Source organism: Pseudorasbora parva, chromosome 4 (assembly GCF_024679245.1).
Source record: "Pseudorasbora parva isolate DD20220531a chromosome 4, ASM2467924v1, whole genome shotgun sequence".
Classification (NCBI taxonomy): domain Eukaryota; kingdom Metazoa; phylum Chordata; class Actinopteri; order Cypriniformes; family Gobionidae; genus Pseudorasbora; species Pseudorasbora parva.
Genome location: NC_090175.1, coordinates 4,062,920 through 4,090,354, shown reverse-complemented (window position 1 = coordinate 4,090,354; position 27,435 = coordinate 4,062,920). Strand labels below are relative to the sequence as shown.

The window sequence follows — 27,435 nt, the reverse complement described above, 5'->3', positions numbered from 1 at the left end:
AAACATCATGAGGAACATCAGAAATGCTTCTGCAAAGCACATGAACCCTCCATGTGTGTGAAGGATGGAGTTTCATTGGAGACGATCAGAGATGATCGAGTGTCTTTCAGTGATGAAGCATCTACTGGAGTCTTTACTGTGAACATCACTGATCTGAGAGAAGAGGATTCTGGGATATACTGGTGTGGAGCTCACATACTCACTAAAGTTAATCTTAATGTAAAACAAGGTAAGAAACATGTTTGTATTATTTTGAATTCAATTTTTTTTTTCTTCGTTTTTGGTAAACGTAAAGGGCCTTGTTCTCCCATTTAACCTATGACCTTCAAATTCCTATCATTAATAGCTTACAAGGTTGATTGTATTCTATTGCATTCAGATATTAGTTGTATTGTACAGCACTTTGGGTCAACCATGAGTTGTGTTGAAAGTGCTTTATAAGTAAAAAGAAGAAAGAATAAGCCTCAGGCTATCAGAAATTTAGATTCACGTCTGTACAATAGAGAGCGCAGCTCAAACAAACCTTTACGCTGAGCAGACATTTTGTGTTGCAGAAGAAAAGGACGCAGGAGAAGAAAGTTCAAGTTCAGACATATTCCACTAGCCTTAATCAAAACATTTAGAGGAGCTGGGAGGCAGGGCGTAGGGCTCCTCTTCACAACCTCAAAGTCCACCAAGATCCCTTCAGGAAATTACCATGTTGATTTATTGATAACAAAAGAAAACAAACATAAAACAACAACCCACCTTGGGTACATAATTCTTATATTTATTCAGTGTTGTCCACATTATATTTCACCCGGAGCAGCATTGTGAACTTTTTTAACGACACGTTTGGCCATTAACTTTTAAATGCATCATTATATTTAAACTGCAAACACATGAGGAGAGTCTCTGACCCACAAAGGCCCACTTATGGCAGATCAAAGAGCGGCTCCATTTCTCTCTGATACGGCCGGAGATTAAACTGAATGTGGAGGATTTGAACTGTGACGAATCTGACGATGATTGACAGGGCGGATAAACGGTGACGCTCGTAACTAAGCGACAGAGTCCGTTAAAGATGGCGAAGTAGTATGTCCCGAAGCTTGCATACTTTTCTGCTACACGCTCAAAAGTATATACTTTTTCTTCACAAAAAGAATACATACTTTTAGGACGTAGTATAAGTAGGCGAATTGGGACGCAGCAAGAGACACAAGCCCAAAATAACAAAACACCACAAGTGCCACACAGGACAGGACAGGCATGTGACAGATGTGGCCGGCTCACACACCTGGTCATAGGTTTCTTTGGGCTTAAGCTGGCACTGTTTCCATCCTCACTCTTGCAGTTGGTGAAGGGGGAACCGTTATGGAGGAGTACCCACTCCATGTAGTACATAAAGGTCCCTGGAGGCTCAAAAAATGACTCAAAGGCAGTCGTTGTATTGGACGAGGCGGGACTGGTTCCCCTGCGAGAGGAGGATACCATCTGCTGCTAGATCCATTTTTAGTCAGTTCTTTTGTCACAGTTTGGTTGAAAAAAGGTGAGGAAAGGATCTAAGCACAGCAGAATATAGTTATTAATCAAAGACCTCAATAACCAAACACTCTGGGCACAAGAACAGAACAAACTGGGAATAACACAAAGAGAACTGAGGAAACACAGGGCTTAAACCATTTAAAGAAATGAACCACAGGTGCAACTGAATCAGTAACCAAGTCAAAAAACTCTAATAATAGTAGTAGTAATTACCACAAGGGGAAAACGTGTAGAAAACACAGGAGAATTGAACATAACCTGACAAGAGCAGATTAGAAAAGTGCACTTTTCATTCATTCACAACTGTATTTCCCCCCCTTATTTGTTTACTACATGTTTAAATACACATATTAACACCCCCATTTCTGTCTAATAATCATTGTATGTGTTTATGTATTTTCAGATTTCTATTTGTTCAACATTATTTCTACGTGTGCGACTCTGTTGCTGATTGGAGGATTCACTGTGACTGAGTGTTTATTAAGATGAGGTGATGCTGTCCTTCATTAACTCACGTAAATGTGTATCTAAATGAACATTTCGTAGGCCCCGTCCACACAAAGCCAAAGCTTTCCCTATCCAATCTTTTTCCCCTTGTTTCAAGAAATATCTGCGTACACACAAAACTGCTGATACTGACAATGTAGTATACATTTTATATACATAGTATACATACCAGGCCAGTGTGTAGCGATGTAATTCCGCCACAGAAATACACTAAAAAGGGAGAAGAGTTGTGGCTAGAAGGGGTACAGCAATAGTAGGAGGTAAGGCAAAATCTCACAATAAAGTACCAATAAATTAATTTGCTACTTATCAGGTAGTTGTATAAACTTAGCCACTATGTTAAGACTGTGTCTTAAGCACTCATTTGTCCAACTAGCAATTAGTCAAACTGTAATCAGTCTTACTTTTCTAAGTCAAATTAAACTGTTTTACCATTTTATGTAACTGGACTCAGCAGACACTCCAGGATGTGTTGGTCATGTCTGGGCGCAGGTCCATCATCCGATAGACACGGCCCGACTGCAGTAAACCTCGGGATAAACACACACAGCTCTTACTGGCTGGGCTCCATTACACTCACCCCCCCAAACCTCCCTCACATCCGGGTCACGGCACCAAATGTAACCGGTCCCACTCCGAGCAAGACTCAAACTCTAGCAAGTAGGCTAAAGACAGCAGCCACTAGCGGAAGTTGCTAGCGTTTCTCTGAAGGCATTAGGTTTTCATCTGCACACGCTCCACTTCATCTCTGTTTCTGTCTCACTGTGGGTTTCCTGAACTCGTCTTGTTTATTCTTCACCACCAAACTAAACTGAGACCCTGAACCTGTAATGTTTACTAGGCTGAAGAGGCTTTCTTCTAATAGTCTCAGTGCTTTGTGTTTGACTGTGGTCAGTGTGATAAAGATGTTAACATGAGATGCTCTTCAGCTTGTGGTTTTCTCTTCAAGTCAAACCCAGAAGCCCTTCAGCTGCCTGCAGGTGTGATAAAAACAGGAAATGTTGATCTAAGCGATGATGAGCAGACTTTCCACTCCACATATATATATTTCTTATAACATACCCCAGCCCTTCCTCAAAAAGGTTTGTCAGGTTATGTGAAATATTTGTTCGAGGGAAGTGCAACTGTTCATAAATAAATGTGCATCATAAAATATCTGCTTGCTTGTCCGTGTTGTCTGTAGCACTAATACATTTGACATTGTTGCACTGATATTAATATTATTATATTATATTATATTATATTATTCATTCTGCTAGATGTAAATCTCCTGAGATAATGAGCTGTATTTGCATCTGCGTCTGTCTCTCACCCACGGTGGCACATTTGGGTGGGTGGAGCTTTTACCTGCTGGCAGAAAATGTCCGTTCTGTGGGAGCCCTATCTAAGAGTAAAAAGGGTAATTTCGAGTTTTTATCTCACAATTATGAGGAAAAAGCAGAATTGTGAGATATGAATGAGATATGTCTTATTTCCCCAGAACTGTGAATTTATATCCTGCTAAATCTCCAGATCTATCAACACTTCATCAGCTGTAAAACTGTAAAACTTTTAGATTACTTACTTACTTAATTCTCAAAGCTCATGTCTAGTATATTTTTGATATAAGAGTTTTATTTTTGCAGTGCATTGTCAAAAGACCGATTCCAGAACACATTAGATACATCTCTTTTGTTTATAATTTATGTTTTACCATTTGGCACCATCTTCAGGAAATGTTATCCAAATTAATTATGCTGATGACACCCAGTTTTATCTGTCTTCTAAACCAGGGGTTTTCAAACTTTTTGTGTGTGTGGACCACTATTTGTAATCAAAAAAATTTGCGGACCACCTTATAACACATAATAAAATATCTCTACACACAGTCCTGCCTGAATTAACCCGCACCTGTAAATAGTCTTACTAGCACTAAAACTATAACTATCACATCAGTACAACAGGCTTGTTAAAGGAAAGTTTACTGCACACAACGGGTGCCACATAGTTCATTTATTTATTTACTCAAGCGCCCTAATGCTAAATCGCTTTCGCAGTATTTTCTCTTCACCCTCCTTTTCTTAGTTTTTTTATGATGAATCTGGCTCATAGATGCATCCGACTCACTGTCAATCTCTTCATTTTTTGTAACTTCTGCCTCTGGCTCTTTTCTCTTCAGAGAACCCGTTGCTATCCACCGATCCATAACGGCACTGAACTTGAACGTCACGGCCGAGCGCCACTAGGCTATTTTAGTAATCGCACAATAACTTGACAATTTAATACAAATGTTATATCAATATAGGCCTACATATTCTCTTTACTTTTCCTGGTAAAATGAAGGTAAAAATGTATTTTATTTTATTTTGCCTTTCCACGGACCACCTGCAGTACCCTCATGGACCACTAGAGGTCCGCGGACCACCTGCAGTACCCTCATGGACCACTAGTGGTCCGCGGACCACCTGCAGTACCCTCATGGACCACTAGTGGTCCGCGGACCACCTGCAGTACCCTCATGGACCACTAGTGGTCCGCGGAGCACCTGCAGTACCCTCATGGACCACTAGTGGTCCGCGGAGCACCTGCAGTACCCTCATGGACCACTAGTGGTCCGCGGACCACCTGCAGTACCCTCATGGACCACTAGTGGTCCGCGGACCACCTGCAGTACCCTCATGGACCACTAGTGGTCCGCGGAGCACCTGCAGAACCCTCATGGACCACTAGTGGTCCGCGGACCACCTGCAGTACCCTCATGGACCACTAGTGGTCCGCGGACCACAGATTGGGAATGACTGTTCTAAACCTTCCTCAAAGTTTCCCCCTTCAGCTCTTTTGGAATGCTTGGATAAATTTAAAAACAAATGTTTTTTTCAGGTAATTTTCTCAAGTTTAATAATAGTAAAACGGATATTCTTCCCATTGGAACAACAAAATACAAAAGCCAAGTCAAACATTTTATCTGTGACACTAAATAACTGCTATGTTCCTCTGTCTAATAAGGTTAGAAGTTTGGGTGTCATCCTTGACATTTTGAAGCCTATATTAACCCTCTGGACCCTAAGGATAATTTGTGGCCCTGAAGAAGTTTGACATTTGTGTTTTTTCAGTTGCTTTAAAACAGTGTTTCTCAAACTTTATCAGCCCAAGGACCACTTTATCTTCCAATTTTATTCTGAGGACCACCTACAGAATCCCACTCTAACACGCCCCCAAAAACCAACAAAATAGGAAGGATAAGCTAAATTTAAGTTTAATATGCAACTGTTTCAAGTCAAAAACTAATCATTCAAACACAAATGCAATGATATAATCAGAAATTATTATATACATTTTTATTTAATTTGAAAAAGTAAATGTGAAACGAGTTGCAGCTTAATATGAACAACAAACTGCACATATGAAAAAAAAAAAACGGCAATTAAACATACTGTAACAGCCTAGGTCCCACTTAATGCCATTCCAAAGAGCCCTTAGGCCGGAGAGACACTGCAAGCGTGGTGTGAGCGTGGCGTTTCTGCTGCGTATCGGCCGCAGGGTGGCTGTGTGGCGTTATCTCTGTCATTGAACACCAGAAGCGTGTCTGACGCGGCGCTGCTGCTATTAATGTGATAGGAAGCCCTATACTTCATGTTAAACATAAATATATTGCCTATTGAAACAGCAAAGACAACGTCGGCAGTAGCCTATTGACCTAGCCTAGAAATCTAGACGCACCCTAGCGGCAGCAAATTTAATTTGCCCGCAAGTGTGGTCTAGCAACTCTCAATTCCTATCTGAGCTGTATTCCTCAGAATCTGGACGGCCCAATCACATCGTGTAGGCTATAGAGTCGGCGGGCGGGGCCATAATGACGACGGCCGAGTTGCGTTTGTGTGCTTCTAGTAACACAGTCTTCTAGTAAACACAGAAACTGGCGAACGGCGGCGGTCTTTCGAATCAGCTCTGCCCGCGCCTCCGGAAGACTTGGAGTTAAGCTTTCCTCTGAGAAAAGAACAAAGAGCGGCATTGAAGTCATTCTTAACCCTCTGGTGCTCTTCGGTCATTTCTGACCGAAAAATTTTCTGTTTTAAAATTTTAAAAATCCCAGCTTCATCAGAATGATATGAAACGTAGTGACTTTTTTAGCATTAGGTATGTAAACACACAAAAAAATTGGGGTCATGATTTGAGCATGTTAATTGGTCATTAAAAAAAAAGTAACGTTCATTGTCTTCGGTCATAAATGACCGACCATAGGAAATGAATGGGAAATCGGCAAAAATACAAAAATTCTCTGAATATTTGTGTGTACAATCTACAAATCGGCCACAATAATGAAAAAAAGTACACAGCAGTATAGGGGTGACACTCTAAAACATCAAGAGTGTGATACTGACACATCCACTCACACACACACACACACACGCACACTTATACACACACACACACTTATGAAAAATGTAACCTATCAACCACATTTAGAATTTTTAAAAATCACAGCTTCATCTGAAAATTATAAAACTTGGTGACTTTTCTAGCATTAGGTATGTAAACACACACAAAAAAATTAGGGCATTATTCGGGCATGCTAAGTGGTCATAAAAAAAATTACTTCCACTTGTGCTCTTCGGTCAAAAATGACCCCCCATAGGAAATGAATGGGAAATCTGCAAAAACACAAATATTTGCAGGATATTTGTGTGTACAATCTACAAATCGGCCACAATGCTGAAAAAAAGTACACAGCAGTATAGGGATGACACTCTAAAACATCAGGAGTGTGATATTGACACATCCACGCACACACGCACACTTATACACACACACACCCATGAAAAACTGAACCTATGAACCACATTTTGAATTATTAAAAATCACATCTTCGTCAGAATGACATGAAACTTGGTGACTTTTCTAACATTAGGTATGTAAACACACAAAAAAATTGAGGGCATGATTCGAGAATGCTAAGTGGTTGTAAAAAAAATACTCCCACTTGCCATAGGAAATGAATGGGAAATCTGCAAAAACACAAATTCACAGAAAAAAAAAAATCACCATTTCTAAAAAAAAGTAATAATATAAAAATAGTATTTGATTATTTTTATATATTTATTCAAATCCAGCTAAAAAAAAATATTAAATGTGTTGAAAAGTGAACTTGGGAATTCACAAGCCCCTCCATAGAGACCTCTAGTGGATTACACCCATGGTTGCATAATTTCTTAAATAATTCCAAAAGAGGGCGCTAATCTGTCTTCAATTTTTTTTTTTTTAAGGCCTAGTCTCTATTTTAACCTAAAATACTGCAATTAATTTTTTTTTTAAATAAAATGGTTTTTAAAAAAAAATATTTTATAATTTTAAATGGCAAAAAGACAATAATTATTGCATAAATATTAAAAAATACCATAAAATCATCTCAAAATACAAAATTAAAAAGAAAAAATATTATTGAAGAAAAATAAATTGCATTGGTTTTACTGGGGTGGAGGAAGTTTAATTTTTAGGTGTCCGGTCACTTATGACCGGGAAGACAACCAATGTAACCCCTAAACGAGGAGCACCAGAGTAAAAAGGGAAGATGTGTTCGGAGTTTAGCCAACCGGATACAGCGAATGTTTAATCACTCAGTGAGCTCTGCTTCACCGTCGTTGCTCCGGTTGGTGTACCGCTATCCTATCGCGTGCAGAGGGAGTTTGAAAGACAACCGTTTATCCCGCCCCTTGGATTGAGCTGTCAATGGTGAGTTTCCAGACCAAACATCTTGATGTGGGTCTGGCTTGTCAGGCTATTATTGGCCGGTATTGATGGCAAAATAGGCTACAGAATATTTCGTTCTGTATTGACAGGTTTAATATTTCAAAATCAATAATTATGTTGTTTTTTATTATTACAATTAGGCCTATATCTACATTTATGTTAACCTACAGTCTTTCAAACATGAAAATGTCATTTATTAATATATATTCGTGTCAAAATGGCATATAAACATCTTTTCCTATACTATTTTGCCTGGAAACGCTTTCAACACGCTCGCGTGTCGGGTGAAAAATAGGCGTCTCTTCTATTTGAAGCATGCACGCGTTTTCCGCACGGCTCGGACAGCGTGTTTTCCGCGCGTGACGCAGGCAGTATGCAAGCTCTAACCGGTTAACATAGGAGCCGAAATAAAAACGGACACGCCACGCAGCCGAGACGCTCACGGGTGGGTATAGGAAGTCTATGGTTGTAACTATGGTAACAATAAAATGCTGAAAAGAATGTTGCCCTTAATGTCCAATATCACTGAAATCACTGGCATTTTACACATGAAACAAAAACTAGTACATTACAAAACTAATAGATCTGTGGATTTTAGATTTTAAGATTTCCATTTAAAACTTAACATGAATATCAATGAGACGGGTGGTGCTGCTTTATAAGAGTGGGCTTTATAAACACGTGCCTAGTTTAGGTCATCTTTTCGCGGACCACTAGTCGTCTAAATGGCTAAAGTCTGATCACACTCTATTCATTACAAACATGGCTACAGTAATATGTGAGCAACATGTATATAAACGTTTATAGTTTTGAGAATATGTTTATGCGTAGTTAAAAAAAGAAAAAGTTAAATCGCTAAAATAAGGCCATCTAACAAATTTTAAACATTTGTAAACTTTTTAGAACTGGATATTGTTGCCTAGTTTTTTCTTCAAAACGGTGTGAAAACCATTTTGATCACTCATTCAAACGATATAATGTAGCTATTTAACCTTTTGTAAGACACTCATTGTCAGAATGGCTGTATGCGGGGAGGGTGTGGATCATCATGAATAATGCTGAGATTATTCATAGGAACTATGAATTTGAGGAGATTTAATGATTGAATGTATTGTCTGTAGCTTATTCACAAAATCGTGTTTAATTTCAAGAATTAATCTGACAGTACATTGTCTTTCACTATTAAATAGGGCTGCAGCTATCGATTCTTTTTGTAATCGATTAATGTAGCACATAATCGGTCGATTAATCGGATAATAATTACTTTTAAATAAATAATAATTAAATAATTTTCTTTATTAAAGAGCAATACTAAATATATAAGAGAAAAATTAAGTTTAATTGCTGAAATTGCATACATTAATAACTGTGAAACTAAACAATTTTAATGCATACAATTGCCATATTATATCATATAAAAATCTATTTCAAATTACTTTAAAAAGGTAAACATAGTTCAATCTAAAACTAAACCTGCAACCAATAAACCAAAATAATAGTAATATAAATTACAATAATGCCTAAAGATTTGTATTTATGTTGTGCAACTTAACTTTCATGTTTCAGCTTCAGCTCAGGCATGACATAAGCCTTGCAATAGACCTGCAAAGGTCTGTCCAATTGATGTCTTTCCTGGTTCGGTTGAAACACGCCTCATAATCACAGCCCAATGGAGCAGTTTCAGACTCATATTCTGACTAGAATTGAGTATGACCACGTCAGGCTAGTATATTTTGTAAATTTAACAGAAATTGGCTGTAAAGGTTGCTATTTATGTACAAGTAGGCCTACTTAATTTAGAGGTTGAAGTTGTGAGTGGTACTTTTAAAATAAAGATTAATACTGTAAATATGAAAACATGTTTTTGAATTGATGTGCTTACTGCATTTTTATAAATAATATCTTAGTTATTGTAGTACATGGAAAACCTATATTTTAACCTATATCCCCAGGAACACAAATTATACAGGGACGAACCCAAAACCCAAACTCGCCCCCGACTCCCAGGAACACAAATTACACAGCGATGGATTTTACTCACAACTCCTCATGGCCTGGTACACCGCTCCTTAGGCATTAATACGAGGCTGCACACTCCCACTCCGTTCATCCATTTCAAGTTTTCAGACCAGCCCTCTCATAGCGTTCTCCCTGCAGCGTCTCAACGACGAACCACTAGTAACTCAATGACGAGGATACTTTCTCTTCATGCTCCGGAAAGCACTCTCAATAGAACACGCCGACGAATACTTCTACCCGCGGATAAAGCAACAAATCGCCGCGGGAGTTTTTAAAGGGAGTTTCACGAGCGTTTTCAATGACACTAGACAGCCGCCGCCATCTTGCCACCACCTACCGTTTGTCAGTGACACACGTCCTACAGATAAAGGTAAAGAGGCTGGACTTAAGACGCCACCATCTTAATTCGGCAATAGGGAACGATGATTATTTATACAAATGAAGATGACTGATAAATGAACAAGACCTTGCACTTTATTTATTTTATGACATCGTCACAAGAGGAACATCTCTTTTTTGCTTCTTTCTTATTCTCTGCTATTTAAAAAACCAGGGATGATCGAAAATATTCTCCAAGGTATTTAGCAGCCGCATCCCCTGATTTGTTTTCAGCTGCTCAAGAAGATCAAGGCATGCTGTGAAGTTATCAGAAAAGAGCTGATTAGTCATGTTTGTCCTCACCTGAGATCTGCAGATCATGTAAGGTTATTAGGGCTGCACGACTATAGTATTTTAAACGCGACTGGTTTACAAATAACTGTCATGATATTGCCCCGATCATTATTAATCCTTAAAACATGTTTTTTTTTTCTTTGGGATTTGTGTTATCTAAATAGAGCTTTTCCCTTAAAAGGATATACTTTCTACCCGGTGTTTTACCTATTCTGTGCAATCTGGCTCCCTCTAAATGTGGAAAAAGCGCTGCTGATCTGAAAACAAATGTTTCACAGGCCAGTACAGTGACACATGGCTGCCAGGGCCTACATATTTTTATTCCACTCAATTATATCGTATTAACAAGATGTTATGCGTTCAAGATCTTATGTCATTAAAACAACATATTTTCTCCTAATAAGGACAGTGGCATAACTTTAACCTTGTAATGACAGATCCCGGTGCAGCCTCAAATATTATAACTATCTATAGGCCAACTGTAATTGACATATTGCAAGCCCGTTGTATGTGGCACCCCAGCCGGTGGATGAGGCATTCGTGGAGACAATCGCATGCCTGGACACCTGTTCTAGGGGCACCCCCACCCGTAGAAACCCAGGGTCCGACCACGGGCTGAAGGCTGAAGGCATCTCGGTGTAACTGAGACACTGAGGGATCCGCTGTGCCACGCCAACCTCGGGACTCGGTCGTGTAGCCAGCGTTGAAGCGGTCTCATATGCCATATGCCCCAGGAGCCTCTGAAATTGTTTCAGTGGGATCGCCGTCCTGCGCCGGCCCGTTTTCTATGTCTCTAAGCTGATAGGGGCTCACAGAAGTTATCCCAATTCGTCGGTCTAAGTCCGACGTACGTCGAACGTGACCGACTGAAAGGGAACTACAAAATTCGACTGCTTTACGGCATACGTCACTTCCACCAACACACACACTTCCTTAAATTCGGACGTGCGAGCCCAACTTTGTTCGTCGGATAATATAGTCATGTCCGAAGCAGCAGAGACAAATAAGAAAGAAAAGGTTTTGTTGGAGGAAATCAATAAGAGGAAACGAAAAAGTGATGGGATTAAAGGCAGGACGAGGATCAACATGTGACCAGCGTTTGCTCGTCGGCGTGAGCTGAAGGAGGCGTGCCTGACCGATGCTGTCCTGCTTGTTACGCTTTTATGAAATTATTTGGCCCACCCTGCACCACTGTATATACAACCCGCCCGCACCCGCGACCATTAAATAGACATACGGAGTTGGCGGATTATGAGACGACCCGCGCATCACTAGTTCAGGGCTATCAGGGCTGTCATGTCAACAAATGCACGCGCGATGGCATCCCCTGTTGTAGGAGGACAGAGTACGACAGTAGTGGAGGACATTATTTTTTCCCAACTGTAGGGGGACCCCGAGAGCAAAAGTTACCCAGTGCTGCTTTAAATATACAATATATCGATATATACGATATGTCAAAATCCATATCGAGTTAAAAAAATATCTTGACATATTTTAAATATCGATGTATCGCCCACCCCTAGTTTCAGCCTTACTCAAAGACCACAGAAATAGACCAGTTACGCACGTCAATCCATTCCAGACGATCTTGGTTTGCTTCTTATTTATTAAATAAACAGGCAATTAGCTAATTAGTAATTAAAATTTAATTTTAAAGAAAGACTTTCTAGAAAACAAAACTCAATAAAGTATTCAAAATCACATCTGACCCCACTTCACAATCTTATGATGTAGCGTATCGTACTCACGCTGCTCACTTTTCATAATCAACATATGAAATTTAAAAATGTATAATAGTATAGGCTAATATTTACACATAGCTTAAATATGGTTAAACTAAATAATAGTGATCGACCGATATTGATTTTTTTATAACCGATGCCGATTATTTGGATGTTTATGATCTGATAACCCGATATATAGAACCGATATTTATTTATTGTGTTATTTCTGTTTTTTACAATTACAGCAACAGCACTGAACTGAGCTTTTTAAACAATATTAGTATTAGATTATACTAATATTAATATTAGATTATAAAGTCTAATATTTTCAAATGGAGAACATAAATGAGAGTTGAGTCTATCAAATCCCCATAACTATGAGCATAAATATAAGCATTTATTTTAAACTACAGTTTTAAAAGGTTTATGTGTTTAATAGACTAAAGATTGAATATTCTCTGGAATTGTAATAGCTATGATGTATTCGTGGGTTTGTTTCTTTTTTTTACAGACTCAATCTCATCTAGTACGGTATCAAAATGAATGTTTGTGTATGTCTATGAAATGCTGACGACAGCGCTGTTTTCATCTCTGCGTTTAACTTACACATCTCGCAGAGATAGGCATAATTAATTTTCACGGAGCTGTAATTAATTAGATGTTTATTTTATAAATGTTATATGGCAGACGTTAATATAATTAGCAGTTTTAAACGAGTCGGTCTTGTTTACATACAGTGACTAGCCTATATGCTGGAGCAACAACTCGGTGAGTGAACGGCTGAATGCAGCTGAGAATAAACACACAGAAAGAAAGAAATTCGGTGCTTTTACTTCCAACATGCTCTAATTCATGGCCGTTTTGTTTCATTCATGTGAAGTTGCATCTTTAATGTGACATGAGGGATTACCTGACGACTCCGTCAGTGAGTTCGTCTCTACAGCGGCGCCAAGTTTAAACTATATAATATCATCTCATAACATCTTATTTGTCCCAATTGTGCATTAATGTTATGTTAAACAAAGTTGATTAATTAAGGGATGCAGGTTATTTTACCTTTGAACACCATTGTTGACTCATCTCCTTAATGGCGCGCTTGTATACAATTCTTAAAACGTCTACAAGATGGCGTCATTTATCGGGAAATCCGATATTACAAAACCGATACCCGATTATTGGAAAATGCTTAAATATCGGGAATCCGATATATCGGTCGATCACTACTAAATAAGCTACTTTGGCTACTTTTATTTGTGTACACTCACAATTACAACAAAGACCATAGTCTCAGGTAACGGATTTTGCATGCACTCCGATGCAGAATTATTATTTTTTTTATTAAACGCAAGTTTTTCAATTCAAAAGCATTCCTAACTTAAGTTCACATTTCCAGCAATTTGCAGAGCAATATGAAACTGTGGTTTGTCTAATTTGTTGCTTTAAAAATCTAATGTGAATACAGATTACAAAGCGTTCACCAAAACCAATGTTCTTTATTGATTTATCATCAAATAAAGTTATCATAGTTCGTTAAAGAAGTCGGTGTGCCACCTACAACCCTTCTGGGTGTAGTGTAGGTTGGTATAAAACATGCAAAATGGCCATAACTGCATGATCCTTTTTTGATAGAATAAACGTGATTACAACTGAGTTTCTAATTGTGATTATCAGTTTAACCATTATCGTGCAGCCCTAAAGGTAATGTTATAATGCATTGGTTGCTGTTATTATGACATGAGCATTTAATTTTATCTCTGCATTGATTATCATTATTGTTATTGATCTCACCTATGGACAGGCATTTCCTTTTCAAAAACGGGCTTCTGATGTTCCTCACAAGTGCCTCCATCACTCTGTACAAGTTCTCAGAGTGTTTTATTTTAGCCTGCTCTCTTAACCACTCCTCTACCTTTGCTTCGTCACTTCCTGCAAGCAGTAAATTTCCAGTGTTTGGTAAAACATTAATCATCATAACAAAAGTTATAAAGGGACTGGTGTTCAAAAAGCCAACTCACTCTTCACGATGAGCTGCGCACAACTGAAGTTCATGATTTTTATCTGGAGGGTGTCGGGATTGATCAAGATACTCTCCACATCAATCGGAAAAAAAACACCCCGATTCCAGCAGTGATTGAGAACAGAAAAGAGTTCCAACATGATGTGTTTTGCTTTTTGCTCATCCAGGTGTTGGTTTTTGATGTTGAGGAACTTCTCCAATGTTATGTAGGGATCAGGATGCTCCATGACTAACACGTCCAGCATCGTAAAGCAGTCGTATAATCTAATGATCTGTTTGCAAGTTGGGTCCTTTTGCAGTATCAGCAATGCTGCCATCTCTTCATAAAGAGGTTTGGTGACCGTAGTCTAAAGAGAAGATTTTGACAAAAGGTAAGCTCGTTTTAAATCAGGAAAGAGCATGGGAAATTAACTTCACAACTGATGCTTCTCTGTCTAATGTGGTTCATTCTCAAGATAAATTTAACAAACAAATTTTCTTTATAGAAAATTTCATGAAGAATAAAGTCTTGTCAACTCACCGATGCAGACTTTTCTCCAAGCTGGCGCCTCTCAATAAATCTGAAGGTCATCTAAAAAAATAAAGCACATATTTTTTGCAAACGTGAGTAAACTGATCCAGGGCTCGACATTAAGCATGTATATGAGCTTGTCATTCACTTGTCCGAGTAAAACCATTGACTGTAAAAAAATATGGACGTAGTATCCGTGACGTCACCCATAGGATTCTGATAAGCCGTTCTGAAGCTTAAAGTATGGCCGAGCTGGGCGTTGCCATCTTGTGAGCGAGTCATCGCGTGTCACTCCCGGATAACAGAAAATGGGCAAAACGGCGGGATGTGCGCGGAGCTTAGGTGACGCAATGACTATAGACGGCGGATAAATGGCTATCCACTTGTAACCACGCCCTTAATTATGCAGAACCTTAAGGCTTTATATAACGTAAACGAATGAGTTATAAAAAAATTCACCCCCCTCAGAGTTGTCATGAAGGACAAAATTAGCATTATAAGCCAAAACCACAATTTGTACCAGGCTGTAAACATGTTTTTTTCTGCTTTAAAGTTGAGAATTTTAACATGGGGCTCAATGAGATTCTGCTCCTTCTGGAGCCGCTCTAGTGGCCAGTTGAGGAATTGCAGTTTACATTACTTCCGTATTGGCTTCAAGAGAGATCGCGGGAGGTTGCCGCTTGAGTAAAACATTTGCTTGTCCGGAAAAAGTTATTTAATTTTAATTTTCTCAAAAAAAAATTTATTAAAAAATTCTCACCAGTGTTCAATCAGCTTTGACATTTTAAATCTGCATATTTGTGATATTTTTACCTTTTATAAAGGGCATTTTCCCCCTAATCTTTTTAAATATAGGCTATGCTTCAGGTTTCATATTACATTCTTAAATTTGATCAATACATTCAATTAAAATAAGACACTATAGGGCTGTTACCAATCAAATAATTTACACTGAAAAATGACTACTGCATTAAATAATGTTTTAAGATATGTATTTTTGAAAAGACAAATAAGAAATGTATGTAAGTATGTTTAAACATGAAACTAAACCACCAGTAGGTGGCAGCAGGTGAGTCTTAATGAGTGAGTCATTGAGTCATTCATTCAAATGGCTGATTCATTCCAGAACGAGGCAGTCGTTAAAGGGGCGGTGAAATGCTGTTTCATGCATACTGAGCTTTTTACACGGTTAAAGACTTGGATTCCCATCCTAAACATAGACAAAGTTGGATAATGTTGGACGTTTGATGGAGTATTTCTGTGTTAAAAATACTCCTTCCGGTTTCTCACAAGTTTCGGAGAGTTTTTTTCGAGTATGGGTCGGCTTGACGTTAATAGAGCGGAAGGTCCTTGTATGGGCCGTACGGGCTCTTCTCCCGGTAGGGTGCGCGCGCGTGACTAGAGCGAGAGAGAGGAAATGCACGCCCATAAACACTCAGGTGCAGATCCAGTTGATCCAGGCGCCACGCTCCACTTTATTCCTATGGGTGACTTCAACGCTTCAGCACAGCATTCTGGGAAGGCAGCGCTGCATTTGAACCAATTTGAACACAGAAATGACGGGAAGCGTCACAACATCGCTTCAGTCGCATCTCAAAGTGGATCTCCACGGTCACTGCTGTCAGGACTTCACCAAATCATACCAAAGAAGTGTGTTTTTGACGGAGCGGTCCCAGCGATAAAGGTTCGGTCCTGCTTTGGAAGCAGCCGGTGAGTAAAACTGCTTCAAATGTCTGTGCTGTTGGCTATCGTCGCGTGAGTAAACATCAGTAAACGACACGATCGCGTGCTTCCTAAATGCGCTAACGGACTCCATTGCTGTTCTCTGTATAACGTTACACTAGTCTGACGTGCAAAACCGTTTTGCTTGCTACTGCTAAGGTTTAGTCGCATACAATAGTCCATAAACCGAATCATGTCCTCATAAACTGCGAGTAAAGACACACAAATGTTGACAGGCCACTAAATACAGTCCATACCACAGAGACGGACGTCCTGCTGCTGCTGTTTCTCCTGTTCAATTTATTTCAGCCTCCAAATGATTCTGGATCATTATCTGTGATAGCATACAAGAGTTTCTCCACGCTTGAGGACGTCACAGCTTTGCGCGCTCGTCATTCTTTAGCTCCGCCCACTCGATACGCCTCCAGGCACTCGTTTTTTTCCGGAAAGACTCGGTACAGCCTATATTTCTTTTATAAATATAATAAAACTAAAGACTTTTCGGAGATATGAAGGATGCAATACTACTCTATAGGTCCTCAAGATTGACATGAGATTGACTGAAACTGAGTGTTTCACCCCCCCTTTAATGAACAGGTCATCAAATCTTTGATTCAGCCGATTCATTCTAACACTGAATCATTCAGTAACACACTGTTGCTGTGAGATGCGTAATGGTTCAGCTGTTTGGAACTATTTTCGCTGCTGAAATTGAACAAAAACAGTCAATACTGCATCTAAAATGTAAGTGTTAATTAATTAATTGTTTAAATGTTAATTGTTTATGGAGCTGTCATATGAAATCAGTGTCATTTTCAGTCGAGATGGTATTCAGGAAAACACACTCTTGGTTGTGTGATGTTATATATAAAAAATGCCCATTTTGAATGTTTAGCGCAGTTTCTCAGTGTGAGCGGTGCTCGTGTTTTGATTTATCCTCGAGAGGCTGCACGAGCGTCAACAGCGCCACCTTTTTACCGTCAGTTCATTATACATAATATTATCCACTATCGATCGCCACTTACACTAAATAAATGATATTTTTTGCATTTTGGTCATTCGCTAGTTATTTTTTTGTTATTGGTGTTTTAGTCCGGTTGTCCGTTAGGCAAGTCAAATTCTATTTAGCTTGTCCCTTCAAAAAAAATCCTGGACGAGTGTTAATGTCTAGCCCTGTGACCCCTGATGTCTTTACAGCTTGTGAACACTTAGTGTGTATGGAAACAATTAGAAGAGCGTTTGGTCACAGAGATAGAGCAACATACTTTTTGGCCGTCGATTTTCCTTGTTCCTTCATAAGCTCCAGGGTAATATTCCAGTTCTTCTTCCACTTTGTAAAGACGGTGGAAGTCTTCAACTGTCAGACTCAATTGATCACCAGTGATGGAGCTGTCTGAAAAACACATCAGCAACATGTTAATATACAGCATGAGACTGAACTCCAGACTAAATACACCTGATCAGGTGAGGAACCAATAAATGGCATCCCTTCTCTATCTCTCAACATTAGTAAGTTGCTTTAAAAGACGTCGCACCTGCACTATAAAAGCAATCAGAATCAACGCCTTCACTGTTGTTGCAGGAGAGCTGACGGAAATCACTGCCCACATATTTTTAAACCGTGCATGAACATGCAAGCGATTTCATAATACATGATACGGGAGCTCTTTGATAGAGAGTTTTCTTTGTGCTCATACCAACAACAAACACACAATCAAAAATTAAGCTGTTTTCCTTAGTCCAATACACACTAAATTATGTCAAAATATCCATCTTTAAGGCCTGTTCACAGTGGGATGATTTCCATGCACGTTTATCGTCGACATTTAACACCTTGTGACTAAACAATGGGCGCCAATGTGAGTGTACATATCGACGCGCAAAACAGCATAAAAGCGTCATTTTTTAAAAATCCCTTGGGTTCGCGGTTTTTTTTTTGACGCGCCACGTTTAAAACTTGCTTACCAATGAGATTAGTGCTTTTTTTTTACACGACTGAAGCTGGTGACGTTACAGGAAAACACGACTTGGTGGCGCTCAAGCACAAAACGGTCTGGCCGAGCACACATTGATACGAAGAAGTAGTAAGTAGACAAAGAAGAAGATGAGCTGCTAATCCCTGTCACTGTAACAACGCTGTTTGCCAGTTAGCAAAAAAAGATGTGAATGGTTTTGGCAAGCACATACGGTCTCTCCTGACGATTGATTTATATTGAATCGAATGCCCATCCCTGGTCAGAAGCGTAAAGCACCACCTTGTGTACCGTGAGCGCCATGTACTGAGTTTGCACATTCACTCAGTGCATCACTAGTGAAAACAATCGCTTGGGTGTGAACACTCAACACGTGCTGAAAAACGTCTTGGAAAAACTCTGGCGATAAGCATGTGCGATATTCGTCTCGGTGTGTACAGGCCTTTAGTGAGTAGTAATTATATATTTTTCTCTCAGTTTTGAGAGAAACTCCCGTCAACTCTGACACAGCGTTTTGTCCACGAAAACGTAGCTTTTTAGCTGAAAATGCTCTCCAAAGCGGATACATTTGAAAACGCTGTCTTTGCATCGTAGTGTGGACTGTGACGAGATATTTGACTACGATGATGCATGTTTAGTCATGTGACACATATTGACACACATACCAGTCATGTTTATACCAAAGATGGCAAAGATGACACAGAATGTACTCGCAATTGCGGTCTTGTGGCAAAACACGAGAGCAATAGCGTTTAATGCTGAGTGAGTGCGAACTGGATGCATTAGTAAAATGTGATATCATTTTGCTTAATAAAATGATCCTGCCGGACGAATTGTGTGCTAACTTGACTTTAATGTATCGTTCTGTTTGTCATCTCCGTGAGCTTTTATGAGGTTTAGACAGTGAGGTGAATTTACCGTTTTCTGTTGTTTCAGTGTAGACAAGAAACTTTTGGGAAAACGCTTGATAACGTGTGGACGGAGAGCGTTTTAAAACATATCCGGATTAAAGGAACACGCCAACTTTTTTGGACTTTGGCTTATTAAGTGTATCCCCCAGAGTTAGATAAGTCCATATATATCATTCTCATCTCCGTGCATCCCATAACTCAGTCTGACACGCACTCCCGCTAGCCTAGCTTAGCACAAAGACTGGAGGTATATGGCTTCAGCTAGCCTATACTGCTCAAAAAGTGACAAAATAACGCCAACATTTTCCTATTTACATGTTGCAATGTGTATAGTCACAGTGCGTACAAATAACAAGGTTACATGAGACACGGCTATCTTATAAACATATACATACTGTGGACTATATTCTCAGAAGGCGCAGCACTGCTCCACTTCTGCGGAGTGCGGAGTAGTGGGGTTTGGTGTATTGAATTGTCTGAAGAACTAGCTAACTTCACTAATGTTAGTGTGCTGGATCAATGAATGCAGGAGAAGGCGGGAGTGTGTGTGTGTATGTGTGCTTGTTTTTTGTGAAATATCATGAATGTTTCCTGTAGGTTTAGGGGCAGTGTGTGTGTGTGTGTGTGTGTGTGTGTGTGTGTGTGTGTGTGTGTGTGTGTGTGTGTGTGTGTGTGTGTGTGTGTGTGTGTGTGTAGTAGCAAACAGAATACAACCTCCATGTTTTGAGAACTACAGAAAACCCCTAGACTACAGCACTGGAACGATCAGAGTGGTGATAACTAAAGACTCACGGTTTGACGGATATTCACTCTCTTTGCAGGGAATGTTTTGCGGTGACACAAATGTGCTAGTCGATGGTTGAGCGATCTCTGGCTCGACTGGCTCTGTAGCTGCTTTCGGCTTCACGAGAGATTTGAGTGTTTGGACGGCATGTCTTACAGCCCTCCCAGCACTTTTTTTCCTCCCATTTGAGTCTCTTTCTGCAAGCAAAAGAATATTGGTTAGAAGAAGTACTAGTAAGGTATCGCGGCTTTGTGTCTGTGTGACAGCAGGAGTCAGGACGTATGTGCTTCACACTGCTTACCTTTGCTGACAATGGAAACAGGCAAATATATACGCTCAGCACATGACAAAGAAACAAACAGAAACATGAGAAAATAAAGTGTCGTGAGTCCTGAAGCGCGCACCTCTCAGATAGCATGTGATCGTACCTTCAGTTCTCTTTCGCTGATTATTGGCTATGAATGGTCCAAAATATATAAAAATCTCATAGTTAGTGAATGTTGACATGATAATAATAATAGGATTGTTGCAAACATGTCTGTAATGCTGCATTCACGCCGAACGCGAATATAGCGCCTGGAGCGAGTGATTTCCATGTTTAAGGGGGGGGTGAAACACTCAGTTTCAGTCAATCTCATGTCAATCTTGAGTACCTATAGAGTAGTATTGCATCCTTCATATCTCCGAAAAGTCTTTAGTTTTATCATATTTATAAAAGAAATATGGGCTGTACCGAGTCTTTCCGGAAAAAACCGAGCGCCTGGAGGCGTATCGTGTGGGCGGAGCTAAAGAATGACAAGCGCGCAAAGCGGTGACGTCCTCAAGCGTGGAGAAACCCATCTATCTCAGCTAATACAGATAATGATCCACAATCAAATCTGAGGCTGAAATAAATTGAACAGGAGAAACGGCAACATCAGGATGTCCGTCTCTGTGGTATGTACTGTATTTAGGGGCCTTTGTGTGCAGTTTATGAGGACATGATTCGGTTTATGGACTATTGTATGTGACTAACGTTAGACCTTAGAGGTAGCAAGCAAAACGGTTTTGCACGTCAGAGTCAGACTAGTGTAACGTTATACAGAACAACAATGGAGTAACCGTTAGCGCATTTGAATGACGAAGCACGCGATCGTATCGTTTACTGATGTTTACTCATGCGACGGTAGCCAATAGCAGAGACATTTGAAGTTGATTTACTCACCGGCATCTTCCAAAGCAGGACCGCTCTGTCAAAAACACACTTCTTTGGTATGATTTGGTGAAGTCCTGTGACAGCAGTGACCGTGGAAATCCACTTTGCGATGCGACTGAAGCGATGCCTTGAAGCTTCCCGTCATTTCTGCGTTCAAATCGGTTCAAATGCAGCGCTGCCTTCCCGGAATGCTGTGCTGAAGCGTTGAAGTCGCTCGACGTCACCCATAGGAATAAAGTGGAGCGCGGCGCTTCATAAGTGTTCACGGACGACTGGATCTGCACCTGAGAGACTGTTTACAGCGTGCATTTCCTCTCTCTCCCTCTAGTCACGCGCGCGCACCCTACCGGGAGAAGAGCCCGTACGGCCCATACAAGGACCTTCCGCTCTATTAACGTCAAGCCGACCCATACTCGAAAAAAACTCTCTGAAACTTGTGAGAAACCGGAAGGAGTATTTTTAACACAGAAATACTCCATCAAACGTCCAACATTAGTTTTTGAAACTTTGTCTATGTTTAGGATGGGAATCCAAGTCTTTAACAGTGTAAAGAGCTCAGTGTGCAGGAAACAGCATTTCACCCCCCCTTTAAGTCAATGTAAAGACGCGTTGACGCGCATCTGGAAAGATGTGAATTGAGCGAAAAAGTTATTTTAATTGGTGCATTTTGTGCACTCACGTGTTTCAAGCGAACTTGCGTCTGACGCCCGCGTACAATTTTTTTTTACTTTGGCGTCTGTTTGCGCCGCTTTAACCAATGAGGAGCCGGCTTTCTGCTGTCACATGGTGAGTTGACGTGATCAATAGCGAACGAGAAACCCAGTGCAATTTAAAAATACTACTGTTATTGTGTCACAAAATGTAGTTTTAAGACTTTTACAGATGAGAATGTATTTATTTGTAGCTCAAATCTGTGGTTTATTTATAAAGAGTTGCCTATTTGTTTTCAGGCGAGAAATAAACGTTTCTGATGTGTTTCTGTCGGATGCATGACCATACAGTCTGGTTTCTTACATCACCTAGTTGTTACATCACTTTAACTGCTTGAGGTAAATGTTACTGCTAATGTTAGCGTCCTCTCAGCCTCGACAATGTAAAGTACATACATACTGCTGTTCTTTCGTTGCTAAAGCAGATCTAGTCACCAAAAAAATTACGTAATAGTGATTTGGCAACATGTACTGAAGTGTTCTGTATTCATACCGTTTTCCTTTCTGTGTTTTAAATGCGTGTCAGATGTGTCAACACGCTCTGTGCAGCGTTCGGTGTACTCACGTGTTAATGTAAACAGTGATAGTTTTTCATTTGTCCTCTAGAGGCCACTCTCGCGCTATATAATGCCAGCAGACCCTTCTCAGAGCTCTCGTAGGCTACTGTGTACTGAACTACATGCTCAAAACCCGTCTTCGGCACAATAATTCTGATCTTTCATGTATTCATACTCTTGTGAAATCGACGCCCCATCCCATCATTTATTTCCAAATAAATCTGTCTCTTCCGTGATACACTGAAATTTTGAATATTCCGATCTAATATGATTTCTGACCTGTAAGTTTGCCAGAATAATAATCTTACACGGTGTGTTAATAGGCCAGAGGAGAACTGGCACCCCGACTGAGTCTGGTTTCTCCCAAGGTTTATTTTTCTCCATCACGCCCTGATGGAGTTTTGGTTCCTTGCCACTGTCGCCTTTGGCTTGGCTTGCTCAGGTGGGGATACAAAAATATGATTAAAGTTATTCAACTTATTATACAAATAAAATGTATGAATTAGGTATTATTTACTTCTATAAACTTAAATACTGATCTGCCAACATTGTCGCTATATGATAAATTAAAATAAGCTGATAACATCACTGTTTTCTCCAGTACGACTGTACAGCCAAATCTAATTTTGTCGCAATATTATCCTGTTTGACACTGTGAAGCTGCTTTGACACAATCGTGATTGTAAAAGCGCTATATAAATAAAGTTGATTGATTGATTGATTGTGTAATGACAGCACCCTTCTCAGTCGCTCCCGCAATGGACGCAAACCGGAAAAACTATCGGTATTGATTTTTGACAATAACGATTGTTCCACCAATCAGCTATCGGTGCCGATTAATCTGCAAATCCGATGAATCGGTCGACCGCTACTTTAGATTAGGGGATGCAGAAAGTGTCGTAAATTACTTGTACACAACGGTGAACATTGACATTTGAAATTATTTATGTAGTCGACCTAGTTTAATGCGACTATGGTTACAACGATTATGAGCTTAATCGCATTCGTTTGATCGAAGTATTGCGTTTACATGAGGTAAAGCTTGATCGCAACATTGTCAAAATCCTATAATAATCGCATTATGAGGGACTAAAAGTAGTCGTTGGTTTAAGTGATTCGTTCAAAATGCGAGCGAGAAAAGGCAATATGCGGTAAAACACAAGTCACTTAATATTAACTTCTTATATTTAGTAAACTCAATAAAATCAATATCGCATTTGTTATGCGGATACCTGGAGAAAACTGCACTCTTCGTGTGTTAATTATATATAAACGAGTAAATTAGGCATTTTCCCAAAATATTGTATTCAAATATTTGGGCTCATAAAAATCGAATATTTGTTTATTTAAAATAGGTAGGCTATTTTGAGAAAATGAGACATTTTTTTTTTTTTTTTACATGTCGTCCCCATTTCTGAACAAGCTTATGATTAGGCAATGTAGCCTATACAACACGCTTACGTTATATCTTAAGGTTTTTAAAACATTAAACAGTGTGTAAAAAAAATGGCTAAAGAACAAAAGCATTATAAGCTCAAGGAGCGCAAGCGGAAAGAACACTTTTTTTAAAAGTTTAAACACTTATAAAGCAGAGCGGTCAGTTAGCGTGCAGAACGTACACACACACACACACACACACACACACATGTCGGTAGGTTATATGGCTGCCGTGTTTGTTTTGTTTGACATTTTCATGTTAAGAGAAACTATAATATTCCGCATTGCGGAGACAAAGAAAAAGCGTGAAGTTTGAGTGAAGCACTTTGGGCCCTATCTTGCACCCAGCGCAATTGACTTTGTACACCGACACATGTGTCATTCCTATTTTGCACCAGCGCAAAGCGCGCTTTTCCCTCCACAGAAGCACGTCGCTAAACTAGTGAATGAACTTGCGCTTCCTGGGCAGTTCAGCGCAAAAAAGGAGGCGTGTTCGGCGCAAACAAATGTGATCAAATACCTGTGATAATAGGCTTGTTCGACTTCACCTAGCGATGCGCAGACCGATCGGCGGCTGACTTAAAGCAGTGCATGCCGGTTAGAAATTTTGTCCGACTTGAGACAGCGCCGACGGCACGTGACTGTGACGTATGTCAACAAAGTACCGCGAGAGCGATTCGAGAGCAGGCGGCTGATGCAGCCGCTGCAGATTCTCAAGGGTGGCTGCAGGAGGCTGCACAAGCTCTGATGACGACACAGCTGATCCACGATTGGCCGATTCGCCGTATGACAGCGATCACGTGCGTTTCGTGTTTATTCTAAAAACTTATGTCACGCTAATGCTCACAAATCATTTATTTATAACAGTAAAACCTCTTTTCATGTAGCCGCGATGTTATATCATCATGTTTATCAAACTAAAACTGATAAAAACCGTTGACAACACTTCATTGACAGTGTATGTTGTTGAACATTAATCTTGTCCAAATAGACGCTTTATTAAACAGTACATAAAGTATTGAATGAAAATGTCATTTGAAACATCTGTGTATTTGAGAAATATTGCATTTATTTAACTTCAGCTGTGATAAAGTTTGCAAACACAGCTCAAGCGTCACCACGGGAAGCAGAAAGTGTCCGACTTCACATCTCCGTTTGCAGCTACTCCCCGCCTGCACTCGGCTACTCTCGCCGATCGCATGCATCCAGCCGCAGCCGATGTCGAACACACCTCTTGTGATCTTATTAACCTGCTCCACAGTGCCACCCAGTGGATTTAGTTATAACTGCGAGATTTAGAGGGATTTCTCATGGATTCAGTGCATTTACAGCCAGCAAATCAACGCAATAAAATTTGAATAGTATTTTTTAGTTTTCGAATGTTAATGACAGATCGGATATTTGACTATTCGAATATTCGTGCACACCCCTAGAGTAAATCATGCAGTGAAAACATCTAATCTACAACATCACATAGTTAGCATGTGCACGGTGTGTTCATGAGTTTAAAAAAAAGTAATAGATTACAACACATAAATCATTAGCATACCACTTATTAATAACATTTACTAATCATTTATAAATGGCTAAAGGTTCTTATAAAGGGTGTCTCAATCTGTTCCCGAGCTTGTGAATCATATATTGTTTTAACACTAATATTTTATTACTTTTGCATCAAATTACAAAAAAACAAGTTCAAGCGCTGCAGTGAGGTTGTTTCTAATACAGCGTCTATGGGAGTGATGGAAAAAATGAACATCTTTTTCTCTTTTCACTGCCTCGTGAAAGTTGTGAAATCACTATAACATTATTAATCTTTTACTATTTCAGCAAAAGGGGACACAACAATATTAACATATTCTCTCATAAGCCACTATATAATGTTAACACAACTATTATGCAGCCCACTATTGCGGTAATTATTGGTATTTATGAACAACAGAAGAGCTGATATCTTTTCTGACATTAATGTTATGGACAGTACATCAGGATAAATACTTTGCTTGTTAAAAGCCCAAGCTGTAAATAAATTATAAATGTTTTCTAGATTGTCTAATGACACTGAAGTGAAATATAATAAAATAATGCCTTCGTTATGTGCAAGTTAGTCAGTTGGCTCGCGTGATTTAAATTTCGCGCTTCAGAATTTCCGTTAAGATTCTGCGATAGAGACGGCGCTTAAAATGGCCGACTCTCTGATCAGTGTCCCGCTTAGTGGACCAGGGAGGCCGACTGAGACGCACCCAAAGTGCTTGATTAGTATTTCTGTACACATATCAGTTTATGTATTAATGTCAATAGCACCTGCTGGGCTCTGCGCGTCTACTGGGCTGGAGTTGTCGTCAGAAACAACAGAGTTAACGTTACCGCTCGTCTCCTCGGGTAAAAACTCAGGCGAGTCGAATAACTCCTTGCTGCAGGTGCTGCTGCTGCTCTCCATGTTCACATGACTCTCTATTATAACTCTAGACTGCATTTGTAAACTGTATTTTTACGAGTAACTTCTGAACTGAACTCACTCTCGACGGTCTGCATGTGACGTCACGAGTAGAACTGCAGTGCCTTTGGCAGTAAAGCCGCGCGAACAATAACAAACGCATTTAAAGGGATAGTTCACCCAAAAATGAGAATGTGGTGTTTCTGCTAACCACCAGTGCATCCAACATATAGGTGTCTTTGTATCTTCAGTAGAACACAAATGAAGATTTTTAATTCCAATCGTTGCACTCCGCCAGTCATAATGCATGTGAATAAGTAACAACTCTAAGTTGTTGCTTAACTTAAGCACTATTCGGACAGATTTAGTATTATCTGTTAATAGCATGTTAATATACAAAAGCAATACAAAAGCAATATAGGCCTAGACCAAATTAATCGAGAGAAAGGTGAATCTCTGTGCGAGTCTCCCTCTGGTGCCATTGATATTAATATTAAACACACCATTCAAGCAATTTGCTCCCAAATAGGTACTCATTCTAAAGTGAAAGTATCCGAGTTGGGATTCATAATGAATGCAGCCTCCATTCTTTGAGAAAGATATAGATAGAAATGCATACAGGAAACAAAAGCCTTGCAAAAATGATATACGAGCCACCTAATTCTGGCCAAATGACAGACATGGCCGATTCGCACAGGATTAAGATGGCAGACTTTACAATTATTACAAAAATCACCAGAGGTCACCAGATAATACTAGTCCCGTGTGAAAAGGGCTTTAGACAACATGCACAAAAACCCTGCTGCTCGTGACGACACACTGATGTCTTAAGACACGAAACTGATCGGTTTCAGTGAGAAACACAACAGTATTTATGTTTTTTTTTTTTTTGCCTCATAACCAAAGAAATCTCATCTAGTGTTCCCATCCGTCATTACTTTCGTCTGATAAGGTCAATCTGGCGCGATCTGGTAAACTATCCCTTTAACCCCTTAACTGCCCAAATGC

General features: G+C 39.7%; 2 protein-coding genes across 3 annotated transcripts in view; one reads left to right on the top strand and one right to left on the bottom strand.

The window, feature by feature from the left end:
* Positions 1-27,435, top strand: part of LOC137073721 (obscurin-like) — a 108,870-nt gene that overhangs the window by 11,243 nt on the left and 70,192 nt on the right. The gene's annotated exons all lie outside the window — the stretch shown is intronic.
* On the bottom strand, positions 1,141-26,638 carry LOC137072695 (serine/threonine-protein kinase pim-3-like). Of its 2 annotated transcripts, XM_067440619.1 has the most exons (9): positions 26,295-26,638; positions 20,100-20,288; positions 17,689-17,816; positions 14,711-14,761; positions 14,189-14,537; positions 13,962-14,099; positions 2,464-2,561; positions 2,201-2,264; positions 1,141-1,541 (listed from the first exon to the last, which is right to left on the bottom strand). In XM_067440619.1, the coding sequence occupies exons 1-7, from the start codon at positions 26,464-26,466 to the stop codon at positions 2,482-2,484; spliced, it is 1,107 nt and encodes a 368-aa protein (XP_067296720.1). In that variant the 5' UTR covers positions 26,467-26,638; the 3' UTR covers positions 1,141-1,541; positions 2,201-2,264; positions 2,464-2,481. The 2 variants fall into 2 exon arrangements, with proteins under 2 accessions (XP_067296720.1, XP_067296719.1); XM_067440618.1 differs by lacking the exons at positions 1,141-1,541; positions 2,201-2,264; positions 2,464-2,561 and adding an exon at positions 10,109-10,412.

What these genes read in the sequence shown, in the direction of transcription:
- LOC137072695 (XM_067440618.1), bottom strand. Translation starts at nt 26,466, where the DNA reads ATGCAGTCTAGAGTTATAATAGAGAGTCATGTGAACATGGAGAGCAGC. An exon ending in AGACGCGCAGAGCCCAGCAG is followed by an intron (nt 20,289 to 26,294) that starts GTGCTATTGACA and finishes TTTTGCTTGCAG; the next exon opens with AAAGAGACTCAAATGGGAGG. An exon ending in AAGGAAATGCCTGTCCATAG is followed by an intron (nt 10,413 to 13,961) that starts GTGAGATCAATA and finishes ATAACTTCACAG; the next exon opens with CATGCCTTGATCTTCTTGAG.